This window comes from Sander vitreus, chromosome 10, assembly GCF_031162955.1.
Source record: "Sander vitreus isolate 19-12246 chromosome 10, sanVit1, whole genome shotgun sequence".
NCBI lineage: Eukaryota > Metazoa > Chordata > Actinopteri > Perciformes > Percidae > Sander > Sander vitreus.
The window spans coordinates 14,370,408-14,387,450 of NC_135864.1; the positions used below are offsets into that span (position 1 = coordinate 14,370,408).

At 39.8% G+C, this 17,043-nt stretch overlaps 1 protein-coding gene across 1 annotated transcript in view; it reads left to right on the forward strand.

Moving 5' to 3' along the window:
- The first annotated feature begins 2,830 nt into the window (after positions 1-2,830).
- The window catches only part of dlg3 (discs, large homolog 3 (Drosophila)), an 86,761-nt gene continuing 72,548 nt past the window's right edge, over positions 2,831-17,043 (forward strand). The window contains exons 1-3 of the mRNA XM_078260394.1: positions 2,831-2,968; positions 4,029-4,160; positions 15,084-15,169. Of these exons, the coding sequence (XP_078116520.1) occupies positions 2,926-2,968; positions 4,029-4,160; positions 15,084-15,169 (261 nt within the window). The 5' untranslated portion in view covers positions 2,831-2,925. The remainder of the gene's footprint in view (positions 2,969-4,028; positions 4,161-15,083; positions 15,170-17,043) is intronic.

The following is a 17,043-nucleotide window of genomic DNA, read 5'->3' on the forward strand; positions in this document are numbered from 1 at the left end:
AATATTAATATTGTTTAAATGCCAAGAAAAATCTGATTTCTGTAGAACAGCTGGTAGATAACAACAAAGCAACATATATATTAGTAAAGTTGCATTAGAACATACATATGGTTCCAAAATGTATCTAGGGGTTAATAACACTAACAATAATAATCAGTCGAACGACGAACGCCGAGCAACCAGTAACCAGTAACATAGCTCAAGCACGGCGTTCGTCGTTCAACTGACCGTGACTGATTTCCCAAGATGGCGCCTGCCTGTATACGCGAACGGTACTGTCTTTATAAACTATCTTTTTAATAAACTGTCTGTACACTTACAAAGTTCTCAATGCTTTGGTTTACATGTAGGGACCCTCATTATGCTACTGCGGAAATGTGGTGCTATTTTGAGCATTGTTAGTGGTATAGAAATAGCGATTTCTTTTTACTTTACCAGTACCCCGACGACTAGCGTTATAAGGTAATTAGCGGTTTGTGCTAAAACTGGTCACATTCAATTAGCATGTAAACATATCCCAGAGAACGGTCGACTCGGTACAAATGTGTTATTAACCCCTAGGTTCATTTTGCGCAGGATTTCTCTTTTAAGTACAGTTTTAAGGAACTTACATACTTTTCTTGATTATTTGAATTTTATACTACTTAATACTTTTACTTCACTATATTTCAGAGGGAAATATCGTACTTGTTACTCTACTACATTTATACATACATATTAGTGCTGTCAGTTAAATGCGTTATTAATGGCGTTAACGCAAACCCATTTTAACGGCGTCAATTTTTTTATCGCGAGATTAACGTTCTTTTTGGCCTAGCAAACTTTGTAGTTTTTTTCACATGCTGTTGCAACAACTAGTAACGTTAGAAAAACTACAACACCACACCGGATCTAGCTAGACCGGAAACAAAACAACAGGCACACAGCACACACTTGTTTGGGCTAGCGAGCCGGCCAAAGAGTAGTAGGCTAACGTTACGTTTTGAGTGGATGGCGAGCACGAGACGCCGAAATGGATGCCAATAAGATTCTGAATGGAAAGTTTACTTTTTAAAAAGTTGCCAAATGGTTCCATTGACAAGACCAAAGTGATGTGTGTGTTTTGTCGTTGTGAACTGAGCTATCATCGCAGCACGTCCAGTCTGAAATACCACTAGATGGCCAAGCAGACAGCTGATGCGAATTCTCCGCCCTCTCGTCAAAGCCAGGCGACAAAAGCACAAAGCAAGCCAATCCACTTTTCCATGTTGATAAGAGCATTAAAATGAGAAAAAAAATAATGGGACAAAAAGAAATCTAGGGACATTTAGAATAGATAAAAATGTGCGATTAATTGCGAGTTGACTATGACAATGCGATTAATCGCGATTAAATATTTTAATCGTTTGACAGCACTAATACGTTTACATTTTTTTATTATATAATGAGCATATAAAAAACAATGCATTGTTATACATTAAATTAACCCACCTAGTATATAAAATGGGTACAATTAGATCTACAACAGTCAGTGAAATCATCAAAATGCTTGTACTTGATGTAACGTTACTATACGTGCTTATATGTTAAGGCCTCAGTAATATCTTGCCTGCATAATGACTACTATTAATTATCCATTTTGTTGATAATAGTTTTACTTGGGTATGTATTGAAAGCTTTTCACAAAGTACAAAACAAGGACAACAAAGCTGAACAAGATAAACATAAACATTTCCCTACTATGTAAAAATATAAGTATGTATATAAAAAGTGTAGCCTATATATTTACACATGTAAACAAACAGCTCTATGAGGATTGTAAACAGTAATACAATAGGCCAATGCCAAAGTGCAAATAGTGTTGGAATAAATTAAGAGGTATTTATATAACAGGTTGCTCATATATCTGAGGTAGCCTATGTGGCTATGACAGTATATACAGTGTATATTAACAGACAGGCTGTTAAAAGCTTACAATGGTCAATTAGGAAATTCCACACATTCTTTTTCCTTGTCAAAACTTGGCGCATACATTACCCATGATGCAACACGACCGCCGAGAGTTGGTCGGAGGGTCGGAGATACGGTTTGGTATGATAGCTTATATATATGTCAATGCATGATAGTAGCCTCGAGCTGCTAGCCATAAGTAGAGATAATGAGCAGCCTAAAGAGGTCTGGTAAGCAGCTTAGCTCACTTCTTTCTAACTTCACACCCCCAGATTGTTTATTTTTTTTATTTTCAAACATTTAGTCTTCAACCGCAACCGACGCTGACTCACTTGAGGGAATTTATTACATTTCCCATAGCTCCCTTTGGAGCCACAAAAAGCTTTGTAGGCTACAACTTATCCTGTGAGCTAGTTCTCCTTTACATGTGATTCCCCAGTGCCACCTTAACGCACCACTAGATGGCACACAATGCAAACATTTGGATACGGGACGACTTGAATGCGATCAGAGAAAAATGTAACTTTGGACAACATGTTTTAATAACGGATTGATCAAGACGTAATGCATTAGATCATTTAAGCTAACTGACGATAGTTTTAATGTATTAATATTATTATTACAGTGTCCCGATGAGGAGCCACAGGGCCGTTTTCCATGAAGGCGAGGCATGTGTGTATTCGGGGAGGAGGGACATGTCACGCTCTGGGACCGTTTTGCCCAAAAACTTCTGGAAAGTTGTCATGAAGTTAACGGTCTCCTCTTGTCTCATCTTACTGTAACCCGTCTGTGGGTGTGTGCACCACTGCTGACCACATTAGTGGTCATACTTCAGACCTGTTTCAGACAGACGGGGAGCGTCCGACTGGATTTAAAAACTCAACATCTCACTTGTTTGTGAAGTAGGAGCGTCACGTTATATAATATAAACCCGGGACTATTACTGTAATTATTTATCTTCTAAAAAAAAAAGAAGAAGCCCAAACTGTAATTTACATGACTTTTTTTGGAGTTGGACACACTATGGTTCATAAATATGGTAAGTACCATTAAGTAACGTATTTCTCACGTGTCAAAGTTTTACAGTACATCTCGGTTTAAGTTTCAGGTTAATGCCAGTTTAGTAGTTCATGGAAGTTGTTGCACGGCTTTTCACTGGCCCGTTAACCCCAGTTCCAATCCCCTAAGAAACACGATATTTTGTGTCCGTAAGGAAGAAAACAGGTAATACTGTATGTGGAAAAGTGTGCAACTTCCAGTCAGCAGTTTACTGTTCTGAGGTTTTTCTCGATCAACTGTGAAGTTGTAGATTTACCTCCGTGATGTGCATCATCTCTGTGCTGTGTTCCTAACCACCCACCGGCTTCAGCAACCAGCTGTACAGTCGTGTTGCAAAAGATAAATACCTTCAATGTGCTCTTCAGGGGAATGTAACAAACAAGCAGTGCTGCATTTGCATATCAGTCAAGAATAAATAATTATTATTGTATGATATTTTTCTATAAATTCCCATATTTGCACTGAACCATGTGTCTGCTGTGAAGTCGTAGACGTTGTAGCTTTATGTAGGCTATAATGGTATACTTCATCTTCTGTGACATACCTTTGCAATAGGTTATTGTTTAAAAATGTGTTATTCTCTATAGATGTTAGAGCTAGAGAATTAGTGGATTGGCAGAAAACTAGTCGGCCACAATTGTGTGTATCGATTAACTGTCTACTTTTGAATCAAAAATGGCACACATTCTCAGCACCCAAAATTTGATATTCATTTTATCTTAGTTTTGGAACAGAATATCTTTGGGGCTCGGATTGTGGGCTTATTTTTTAGAGCCAATGATTAATCAAGAACATTATCTGTAGATTAATTGATAATAACAATAATTACAAGTTGTTGCAGCCTTAACAGATTAAAAAAGGTATTATGTCATATTTTCATGTTTTATCCCTGCATTAACTGCATTAAGAGCAATATGATAAATATTACTTTTAATCCCAGTTCATGAAACTATTATTGACCCTGTCACTACTGACTGCCAACATGTCTAGGGGTTCTTTGCTGTTGTTGTCCTGAGACATGCATTTGTTTTGTGAGACAGACACAGAGCGAGCAGTGGGGCTGCTCAGACGATACCAGGCCAACCTGACCAGTCCAGAGGAGCAGGCCCTGAAGTCCAGTGTGGGCAAAGTCTCTTCCATCTTGGGCAGCCAGCTGTTCCATGCCCTTCTTGGTAAGAACACATTGGAAAACACTGCTTGTTTTGCAGTAGGGAGTCTTTCAAAACTCTGCCCATTAGCTAAAATTAGATCAGAGTTTTCTCATGGTGGACTTTGTAAATAACTTTTTCCTGTTCACACCCCCTTCTTTTTGAGTAAGGGATATGGTTTACAGCTTGATTTTTATGATTTGCCACACTTAGTTGTCTCAGTTATTTAATGTATATTGTACACTCTGATTTGTGTGTTGTTGTCTTGTGATTGGATGCAGGCAGACACAGGATGTAGACAGGGTCAGGTTATATTAATTTGTATGGGGGGTTTACTGGGTCTAAATGTTTCCCAATTAAGTCTTATGAAAGAGGCCTTTCAGTTTGCCTCACAAAGGTTTGCTGTATAGCCCACTCTATAACATACCCACATTGTAATGAAATCCCAATAAAGCCAACCACAACAAGTCTATCTATAGAATGAGGTGTTATACGCTCAGACTTGTCACACTGTGAAAGCAGAGTTCATCCCTTGACTTTGACAAAATAGCATCTTTTTTACCATATACCTCATGAACGTACAGTATGTCAACATGTTGTAGATCACTGAAAAACTGAAACAGTGATTCACCATTACCAGAAAGCTTTAGTCATCTACTAAATCTGCTGCTGACTAAACAGATATTTGGCTGCTACTCTTCAAAGCATCTTAAGTGTGCATAGTTTCTACTTCAACTCATCTAAAGAGTCACTATTATTAACCAGCTATACCTTCATGGCGTGTTTGGTGGTGTTGAAAAGAGCTCAGGGAAGCTAATGTGAATCTGAGTTTATTTTTTAAAGCAGATAAAGCACAATACTTCAGTTTAACCTACGGTTGAGTAGTCTTTCTCATGTACCACAGCCATGTTATAATGATGCTTGCCCTTGGGTCTGCTGTTGCTACTCCTGACCCATTGCTGGGCAGCTGGGGGGGAGGAGATGCTCAGGCAGCAATTAAAGAAATACAGTATGACCTTTTCCAGTCTTTCCCACGGAATTAGAGTCTATTTGTGGTGGTGGCTCTACATGTCTGGCTTTTGTTTCAGTGTGTGTCGTTTATTTTCAAACTTTTTTTTCAGTTTCAATTTTAATTTCTGTCACTGTTGAGGGATTTGAGAGGAAGAGCAAGGAGAGCTTAATTTGCATGTCATCTGGCGAAAACGTGAGTCTTCTGGAACCACAGCCTGCTACTCTGAAGCCTGACATCACCACACAGCTAGCATATGGTAATGTCTTCCATGAGTTCACCTGGAAATCCAAAACAGCAGTATGTTAAGTCTGTTTCTCTCTGCTGTTGTTGTTTTTTCACATAGAACCAAGCTGGTTAAAGTTAACTCAACTGATGTTATGCAGAGTATCAAAGCACAACTGTATGGACTCAAATGCACAAGACTCCAGACAGAGGACAAGTTCACAAATGGGTTTATTCCAAAACCAAGTAACAGTGTCCAAATCAAAATCCAAGGACGAGGTCCAAAAAACAGGCAAAAGTCAGGAAAGGCAGAGGTACCAAATCACCAGGCTAAAGGCAGAGTCCAAATAGGCAACGGGTCAAAAACTCGTGATGAATGCTTGAACATAGACACTAGGGTACTAGACGATCTGGCAACCAATACCCCGTTTATACGTACATGGTTATTTTGAAAAATTGAGACATTTCCCTTCATTTGTGCCCTTCGTTTACACGCAAACGGAGAATTCGCCTCTGAAAACCATTCTTTATAAAAACTCCGGCCAGAGTGGAGATTTTGGAAAACTTCGTTTTGTATGCATGTAAACTGAGACAAACAGAGGTCTAGGCAGCCGAGGAAGTGAGGAAGAGAAGAGAGAGGAAGTGATTCGTTGCTGTTGTTGCTATTTTCGGGATTGTGATTGGCTAACGTGGGCTTGAGCTTTTCGTTACACTGCCACGTACAGGTTTGGCATGCTCTTGAAGGCATTGACGGCATATATACACGGGTACTGTGCACAATGTTATTTTTGAAAACGGAGAGGTTGAAATGTCCGTTTATGAAAATAGCCGGCCACGTGTAAACGTAGCATAAAGCTTGTGAGAACAGGGGTTTAATTTTATACAATAATTTATACTGTTTATTGATCCCCAGTGGGGAAATTACAATTTATATATACTAATGGAGGCAGGGAGACAATTAGACACAGGTGAAACACATTAGGGTGGGGCAGGTGATCACACAGGCCGGAAAGTAGACAAAGACGAGAAGTGAAGTGACCTGGAATGAGAGACAGTGAATTTCAAAATAAAACAGGAAGCAACAAATATAATAAAGAAAACATAAACCATGACCTAGGCATGGGTGCGAGACATGACACAGAGGTCCACTGTGACAAGCACTAACATTAGCTAATGTCAGCTATCATAGCTCTATGTGAAAAGCAACGGCAGAGAGAAACAGACTTACTGGTTTGGGAGTTCCAGATGAACTTGTTAAAGCTGTTGCCGTAGATAAACAGTAAAGGCCTTTTTACAGTCGCCGCAGCCCAGTCGGGCACCACTTTTATTTTTTTCAGCGGCGCACGACAAAGCGGAAACAGGAAGCATGGACGAGTTCGAGGGTAACCGGATGCCAGCACTCTCAGAGTGTCCGCAAGTCTCTCTTGTAAACTTACTGGGTTAAGATGAGTTCTTTTATGGTGAATGAAAGGCTTGATCTGACGAAGTTGATCATCGAATCATATCGAAACATTGACGTCAAAGCTGCTGCCAGTTCTGCCATTGTTTAACTTTTTCTTCTTCTTCTACTCCGTAGAAATAGCAAAACGGTAGCCTTTCCTGTCGGTGTCTACTAGTGTCGCGACCACCACGCACGAGTATAAATAGTTATGGCGCTCCCATGACGTCACACTGGCGCGAGACAGGTCGGCTGCGGTGCGTATACCGCACGTTTAAAGCCAGAGACTTACTGCTGTTGTGCACGGAGAGGAGGCGGCCGTGGGGCTAGTCACAGACAGGTACGAATGTGTTTCACACAGATAGCATGGATGGGCAAATCAATGTATTGTGCGCAGCTCTACAGTGAAATACGATGTTTTCATTTTAAATATTAAAAAAATAGAAAATCAATATGTGGCGGTCAAAGTTGCGGGCTGCCACAAATAACTCAATGTATGGGAATTTTTTAATAGTGATGTATCTGAACTCTGAAGCAATAGTGAACCCATTTTTAGCATATATATATATATATTTTTTTTTTTTGTCGGATAGGCTAAGCACCATTTAAACAGAATAAATCTTAATGATTTAAATAAAACTGGATTTGTTACTGTTTTTGCTTGTTCTACACCACAGTAAAGTAAGTGGTAGGGACTCATTTGTTGTATCCCATCATTCAAAGTCCATATTTCAAATCCAAATATGTCTTAACCAAGCCAACAAGTCCAATCCCAAAGTCTTCTTCCAATGCAGCAAAGTCAAGAAATAGCAGAAGATCATGTGGTATTTGTTTGTAGGTAGTTATCAGTAGTATTTACATCACATGAAATGGTCCAAAAAAGCAACTAAAATACTGGAAGCCAAAACATTTTTTTTTTTACTTTAATGCAAATTAGCAGATGTTAGCGTGTTAAACTAAGATGGTGAACACGATACAGACAGTACATGGACCTGCTAAACATTAGCATGTTAGCATTGTCATTGTGAGCATGATAGCATTGTGATGTTAGTATTTAGCTCAAAGCTTGAGATTGATTGATTTATTTATTCATCCCCTTGAGGAAAGTTGGGCCTCAAAGCCTCACAGAGCTGCTAGCATAGCATGGCTGTAGACTCTCAGTCTTGTTATAGGTCAGTTATATATATACTGACCTGTAGACTCACTCTATTAGTCAGCTAAAAGCAACCGTTTAACAGACAGATCTTTTTGCATCTATACAAGAACTTTATGCTCTTCATTGGTACCAATTCTATATGTATTTTCACCACAACCTGGGTGTCATCCCCAGTGTCATTAGGAATAAGCCATGGGGAAGTATCATTGAGCAAGGCACTGGTTAACTTCTAACTTCTGGGGGGGGGGCTTTAACTTGTGTCTATTCGCTTACCAAGTCAGGATTCCAAGCATTCCTCATGAAGAATGTTCAGTCAGAGCCGAGCCAGCACACAGGAAAATAAACTGATCTTGGTCGTCATGCCAAGCCTCTTCAACAACTCGCCTGGCTCTCTGGGTCATCTGCGCAGAGTGTGAGGGTAGAGGAAGAAGATGCTTGTGGTCGGCGTGTCTCAGGTACAGGGCTTCGTTCAACATGTGGTTCTCATCAGTGAAAGCAGAGCAGAGGAGCAGCTGGTTCACAGCACTAATAGGAATACAGTGCTGTATAAGCATTACTCATCCTCTTTTCCTCTCCTGTTGTGTTTGCCATGCTCAGGGCCATGTGAACTGGTTCTGTTTGAACCATTTTGTGTTGCTTTTGTGTAAAGCTTTCTGAGCAGAGCAGACTGTGTTGTAAACTTTTTTGTCGTCAGATTATAATTTACAAAACAAAAAAGTTTTGCAATTTAAGGCTGCCATTTTTCTGAAGACAGTGATCTGCCAACATTACAGGACAGGCTTTGTCTTTAAGAGATCTCTCTAGCTTTGATGCACCGTGGGAAGTAAAACAGTGTTTGATGCAGTGTGGGAAGGTTCAGTTATTGGCCACTTGATTGGATGTCTGCATGGTTGCGCAGTCACGAACAAAGGTTGCCTTAACTGTGCGTCCACCCTTTTGTTCCAACATACAAACATGCAGTGGGAGGCATAGGGGGCTGCAGGGAGTTGGGGCACACATACAGACAGACACATTAAATTACAGAATACCCTAAATGCCTGGGGAATGTTTTATCGAGGCAGTGACAAGGGGGTGAATTGTTTGCCCTGTCTTGAAATTGTGACCTAGTTTTCTGTGAATGTGTTATTCTAGTGAGCTGTGGCTTGCTCATCATCATATAAAGAACCAGGGCAATTTTTTTACGTCAATCCAATTGAATAGGTACATCACAAATAGGAAGGGCCTGGCTGGCAGTAACACACACACACACACACACACACACACACACACAAACACACTGATGCTGCATGCAGTCTTTGTAGGACAGGGAGAAGGTGCAGGAAACCCCCTATGACTGTGACAAAAATGCTCAGAGCCCCGACCAGGCCATCCTAAAATAGTCCCAACATCAAAAGAGATCTGGGGAATAAGTCCTGTGCAAGAGACTTCTGGCTTTGATTATGCATTTTGTTCCATGGCTAGGAATGTATGTGGTCTGTGAGGGTTGGAACAGTTCAGAGATGTTTTGGAAAGTCACAGTTGTAAAACAAAAACTCTCTGTTTTGTGCGACTGTGAATCTTGATCTCAAAACACTTGACCTGATTGAGCACTTTTCTCTGTTTCGTTACTACTGCCAGGAATAGATGCAAACAATGTAATTAAAAGTGTACTTGTAAGTTGTGTGAAAGTAAGCCAGGCGTCCGGGGTGCAGCTAAAGAGCAAATCCGGCAAGACAACATTTTCAAGACTTATTTGAAGCTGAACTAACTTTTGTTATATGACCAATGTCTCAAATGACTTAATACATGTGAAAAGGTGTAGGGAAACTCAGAGAGGGTTATCGCCTGGCTTGACAGTTGTCCTCAGCCTTACATAGCTTTTTAGCGTCTTTCAGCTCATTGTTTTGGTTTTACAGCCTGCAACTTTACTGTTTCGGTTCTCAATGCTCCCATTTCTAGCTACAGCAGCTGGCTGGCTCTACAGATAAGGGTGTGGGGAGATATCAGCTTTTTATGACAGCAAAACAATGAGCTACAGTGTTTTTTTTTAGATCAACTTGGACATAGTTGCTCCGATCTTCACCAGATTTAATACCCATATTGCTCTAATCATTGCGGACGTATTTCCCATTTACTTTCATTAGCTCCGCCCAACCTGAAGGAGGCCATTTTTAATTATGCATTTTTCATGTGTTTTACATTCTTTCGAACTCGTCGTAGGCAGTGATTTCAATCTTCTTGAATCTTTGCAGGTAGTATCTGTTGACCCTTATGACGAAAAGTTATCCAGACAATTTTGATAGTTGAAAGAATGCGCAAGTTACAGCAACTTCCTGTCTAAACAGGAAGTTGCGTTATTTTGGCAACAATTATTCCAATTGCCCCGAAACTTGACAAGGTTGTTCGTCATGGCCTGTTTAGTATCTGTGCCAAACGTGGCGTCAATTGGCCATTAGATGGCGCTGCTTTATTCTTTTTTTTAATTAATCTGCAAAATATTGATATATGGGAAACCTACTCTGTCTAACTACTCCTGGGGTGTGAGTCCGATCGGCACGAAAACTGGCATATAGACTCGGAGGGCCCTCGTGACAAAAACTTATCAAAAGAATTTTGATAGCTAAAACTATGCGCAAGTTACAGAGGACCAACTTCCTGTAGGTGGGTGTTGAAACAGGAACGGTTGTATCTTGCACACAGCTATTCCGATGGACACAAAACCTAAGACAGTTGTTCCTCATGTGCCAATGAGGCTGTGTGCCAAATATGGCGTCAATCGGCCTTTAGATGGCGCTGTTTTCATTTTTTTAATTAATTAGCAAATTTGCTTTGAGTGAAACCTACTTTTTTTTAACTCCTCCTAGAGTGTGAGGCCCATCTACACAAAAATGTACACGTAGACTCGGTGGACCCTCATGACAAAAAGTTATCAAAAGAATTTTGATAGCTAACACAATGTGCAAGTTATGGAGGAACAACTTCCTGTAGGTGGCTGTTAAAACATGAATGGTTGTATCTTGGCAAAAGTTATTCCGATTTACATGAAACTTAGAATGTGTGGTCTACATGTGATGTTGCGTCTGCCAGTACCCCCGACTGCAAGAAGGCGAGGGCCCGTTCATCGCTGCTTGCAGCTTTAATTGATGTTATTTTATTCCAGAACTCATGCACCTGTTCACACTCCCAGACCATATGCAGGAAAGTTCCAGTTTGTTCAGGTTGACAGAACGTGCAATAGGGAGTTGGAATGACTTTAGAGAAGTATCTCTTCTGGGGAGTCCAATATGTCCTATGACATATGTTGAAGTGGATATACTGGTGATTTGGGTTCTTGGAACAGTGGAACATGTTGTCCCAAACTGTCTCCCAATTAATTGCGTTCCCCTCAGGGTTCAGCTCTCGCTCCCATTTCTTTACTATTGGGAGTTCTCCTATGGATACTTGCATCAGTTTAGCATAAATCTTGGACACTAATCCTCTCACAGGAAAATCAACGAACCATTTAATGACTGGGTTCAAGACTGTTTCCCCTTGGCACTCCATAACATTTTAGGGCTGATCTTCAGCAAAGATAAAGGTAGAAAGATGTCCCGGGGACCTCAAAACTAGCTCTCAGGTTAGGGCTGGGCGATTTGGAGAAAATCAAATATCACAATATTTTTGACCAAATACCTCGATATCGATACCGCAACGATATTGTAGTGTTGACTATTTGTGCTTTCACAAAATATTTACACAATGAGATTTTTGTTTTTAAATAATCATCAGTAATGTGGATATAATGACTAAGTGGGTAAAGGCAAAAAATAGAACAGTTACAACAGTCTGGTTAGTTCAGAAAATGACATCACTTTACTGTAATGCAGCTTTTAAAACCAGGAAAAGACAACACTTATGCCATAGTACGATATTACAATATCCCAAATCTAAGACAATATCTAATCTCATATCACAATATCGATATAATATCGATATATTGCCCAGCTCTATCTCAGGTCTTCAAAACTCAACATACCTTTCTAATTGAATAGCTGGTCTAAAGTATAAATACCTCTGTCACTCCACTGCTTACAAGCAAAGGGTTTGTTACCAGACATTAAGTGTGCATTGTGCCATATTGGGGTATTCAAATTCCACTTATTGGTGTAGCGTAGTTGCTCCTCCACCTGTTTAAAGTTGGTCAATGTGTTGGTGATAATAGGGCCATAGGCTACCATACACTTTTTTGGACACACACCTGCAAAGGCAAGGTCTTGCAGTCTTAGACTTCCAGTGAGGTTTTGCTCTATTTCTCTCCATGGAACTGTAGATGAGGGGTCCATCCACACTCTGAGGAAAGCTGAAAGGCTCTGTGATATACTTTAAGGTTGGGGAGGGCCAAGCTTCCCGTGTTTGTGGTACGTTGCAGGGTAGAGTATTTTAGCCTAGGTTGTTTATTGTTCCAAATATACTGCCGAATTAAGGTATCAAGTTTCTCACAGAAATGTATTGGTGGGGGTAAGGGGATCATTGTACTTAAGAAATTCACACGAGGAACTATGTTCATTTTAACAACAGCAATCCTGGACCGTAGTGATGCCGGCAGCGCAGACCAATTGGCCAGATCCCTTTGAACACTACTTAATATAGTTTCATAGTTGTCCTGGACAACTCTCTGTAGCGATGCGTGTATGTAATTTTGCTATGGGTTGGTATTGTAACACTGACTGATGCCACATGCCTGTTGTTCAATAAAAGATTAGATTTATTCCAGTTAATTTTATAGCCAGAGATTGAGCCGAATTCATAAAAGATCTTAAGAATTTTTTAAATAGAGTCCTCAAGTTCAGAGATGTACAACAAAATATCATCTGCAAATAATGATATTGAGCTACTATTGGATTTAATCTGGACATTACAGATTTTATTTTGCCTTATGGCATGGGCTAACGGTTCAAGAGAGATTGCAAACAGCATGGGGGAAAGCGGTCATCCCTGTCGCGAGACCCGCTCGATGGGAAATGGCTGAGAATGCAAGCCATTGGTTGAGACTATGGCCGTGGGATTCGCATATAAAGTACACACCATGTCAATGAATTTGGCCCCCAAACCAAGCCTCTCCATTACTTGCCACAAGTATTTCCACTCTAGGCGGTCAAAAGCCTTTTCTGCGTCCACTGATAAAACTGCTGCCGTTGTTGGAAGGTTTTTGGCTTCTTCTATTACATTAAATAGTCTGCGTACATTGTCTGCAGCATGACGCTTTGGTATAAAACCTGATTGGTCGGGGTGGACTAGCTTCTCAATAAAGCGGGGTGCCAAGACTTTGGAATAAAGCTTTAATATCAGTCCCAATGAGGCTGATGGGTCTGTAATTTGAGCACTCCATAAGATCTTTGCCCTTTTTGGGTATAACAGAAATTAGTGCAGTGTTGGTTTGTTGGTGAAAAGTACCCGAGCTCCAGTGTTTTTAATGACATTGTATCTTGTGCAGTTTTATGGCCAGTTGATATTTTTTGCCGGTAAATTTCTTTCATTGGCAGATAGACCAAAAAGTTATTTTGGACCCTATGTATAGCAATTTGTTCCAGTGTCGTGGTTATTTGTGTGAATGTCTGTGCCTGTATACGTAAGTGTGTATATGCAGGTAGGCCCTACGCATGTGTGTGTCTGCGTAGATATAAGAGTTTGTGTAAGTGAGATTGCTCTTTAGTCAGCTGGGCAACAAACTCCTCTGCCCACACATGGCTTCACTCCTCCACATTCAGACACAGTGATGAGTCACATGCCCCATTCTTACACTTTTGTTCTCACAGTATCTTGTTGGGGCATACTGATTCTCTGTCTCACACACACACGCACACAAACACACATAGAGTGCAGAGCTTTCTTTGAGCTTTCTTTCTTTCTGCTTCAACAAAAGATTCACATTGTTAATAATAAAAAAAGAGATGTTTTAAATGTGTCAGGTTTCATTTCCCTGACATTGAACTTTGGGAAGTTGATGAACTCTCCTCTTTATGTCAACAGTGCAGTAACCAAGCCTGCATGTGACATCAGCAAAGTTGTCCCAGTGCATTCTCATCAAATGGCTGCCACTCAATAGGTGACCACAGGCTGGCATGGCTTTAGACTCTTAGTCAGGTTTTCTTGTCAATATTATTTCTGCTTTTACACCCTTAGATTCACCAAATGGCATGTTATTAAATATATATATATATATATATATATATTTATATATATATATATATATATATATATATATATATATATATATATATATGAAAGTCACATTCCTCACATTAAGTTTGAAGCATCATTTTACATCCCTTAATGTGAAAGTTCAGGAAATAGCTTTTATAAAAACCAACTTCCCTTTCTACAGCACTCAAAGCATATTACAGGGTATGAATTGCCCACTACTCAGCTAGGGGGCAGTGTCTACATTTATTCAACATGTATAGGTGCTCATGTACCCTCACCATAAAATGGAGCTTCAAAGCAACAAGAGTGGAAATGACCTGCAGTGTATTTGATCTATGATGATGTTGAACTAAAATAATCAAAATGATGCACGTTGTTCAGGTAGTATGAAATATTATAATGTGGGCCTCTTAGACATTAAGTTGATGATTTACTCAGTCAGTACCTGAGTCATATAGTTCAGCAACAAGATAAGAAGAGCGCTTGCAAATATGGAGACAACATAACTTCCATGTAAACAGACGACTCCCACCCCCACGTTTCACCCAGTGCACCACTGAGGAAAACATCTCCCGATTTTTATTTTTTAATTTTTAATTTTACCTTTATTTTACCGGGGAAAAGAATCACATTGAGATTATAATCTCTTTTACAAGTGAGCCCTGGCCAAGAAGGCAGCACATAGAGGATACACTTTAACAGACAACAAATAACAGACAGACAGGGATGGACAGGAATAAGAAATAAAAACAGAAAATCACATTTAAAAACAAGCGCAGACATGTTGATATATTTGATTTAGGTAGGACTTGAATTCAGTATGTGAAATAGAAACCTGCAGTTTAACTGATTTTGCAACTCATTCCATGAAGTTGGAGCACTGTAACTAAAAGCAGTTTTGACAAACCCTGTTTTAGTTTGTGGAACATCATACTTGTTTTTTATTTTTTCTCACAGATATTCAAGAGTGTTACGAGGTGACCTTGCAACTGAACACAGAACAAACTGTTGTGAAAGAAGACAGCAGGCAGGATGCGTGGGAGGTAATTTTCCTTCTTCACATTATAGATTGGAGAAAATATGCTTAATGTTTACATTGTATCTGGCGTCACACATGCTGCTGTGTGCCGTGCTTTGCCTCCTTGGCTGCGCAAAAAGGTTAGTCTGCAGCCAACACAAAGTGTCACTACCCGTGTCCCTCGCACTCCTACACGTAGAAAATGTTATCATGAGTCACGCTGGCTATGACTGTAACCTGGTGAGTTAGTGTCAGGGAGGGGACACATAGGTAGAGGGGAGAAGAGGAAATTAGACAGACTCAAAAGAGCCCTGATTACCATTTGCTCATCAATGGGCTGCTCTCATTAAGTCTGCCAGTCCTTTTATTATAACAAGTGCTTGCAGTTACGTGGTTATTTAGAATATTTTTAGTGTAGGACACAAAATTCAACAATTGAATTGAAGAGAAAAAACCTGCATTTTGTGTAGATTTAAACCATATTCAGATGTTTACCGAGGAACATCACCAAGTCCACACAATGGTTAAAAGTATGAATAATTTTGTTTGTAGTTCCATGTTACTGATCTCCTAATAGCCTTTGGATGGGTAGGAACCCCTGACTTCATGTCACTTGCATGATTTAATATTGCCTCACAACTTTCCTTCAGCTTTGCCAAAATGTTAATGAAATTGATCTTTGGCTGACTTCTATAGCCCATTAACTGAATGATCCCTGGCCTGTTTTTGAGCAGAGATTAGGAAAACGTTTCTGCTTGGTGTGTGTGTGTGTGTGTGTGTGTGTGTGTGTGTGTGTGTGTGTGTGTGTGTCTGGTTATTTGTCTGCACTCACAGTCATGCAACATTAGTCTATGTGCAGTACGTGGGGGTACAAATTAATTTTGATGCCAAAAAAAATGGATTTCAATTTTAGCACACATTTTAAAACTGGAATTCAGGCACAATGGCCAGCTTTGATCCCTTTTGAATTAACAAACTGGATTCTTCCACTGAATCATCAGACTAATTAAATCAAATTATGTGGGCCTGAAAGAAGCCTCAAAGACCCTTATTCTAAGAGGAAAAGCAACAGGCCATTTTCTACCGCTTACTGTTCTCTTTTATTATCCAGAAGAGACTAAATGTAATGTGACTGGTTAATGTACTCAATGAAGTCGAGTATTGGTCTGTATTAAATTTATTTAGAGGTCAATTTATTTAGAGGCGTGCAAGTGTGCAACAGTTTATTGATGTAATATTAGCAGTTCCTTACAAATATACTCTCCTACCACAGAAATAGCAATGAGCCCTTATTTTGTCTTTAGAGCAGCGATCTTCAACAGGGGGTCCGGAACCCCTAGTGGGTCCTCAGAGTCAATGCAGGGGGGGGGGCTCCAAATTATTGTTAATTTTTGAAAGTTAAAAAATATATATTTAAAAGTCCTAGCATGAATCCAACATATTATTAGCAAATATAAATCCCCACTGATGATAGGCTTTTTGGCCTATAGGTAAGGTAGTCACTAAGGCCATCCACAGATACAGTTCATTCACTGTGCCACATGTATGTTTAATATTAAAACATGATTTATAAAATCATTCCAAAAATTATTTTAATAGCTTAGTATTCTATGCATAACAAGGTATGTGAAAAGGCCATCCTGCACATTATGGTGGGCCCAGTTTAATATGCAATTTCATTTTGTACAATATATGTAGTAGGGGGTCCCTGCTCTGTCTCTCTTTCAGTTAAGGGGTTCTTGGCTTAAAAAACGTTGAAGACCCCTGCTTTAGAGGATTGGAGTCTTGGTAGTGTTGTAAGACAACCATTCACTGTCAACTCCAAATACTTATCACAGAGGTGAAAAGAGCCCACTAGAAATTGGTTTTAAAGCTTTTCTGGGTTTTAATGTATCACAC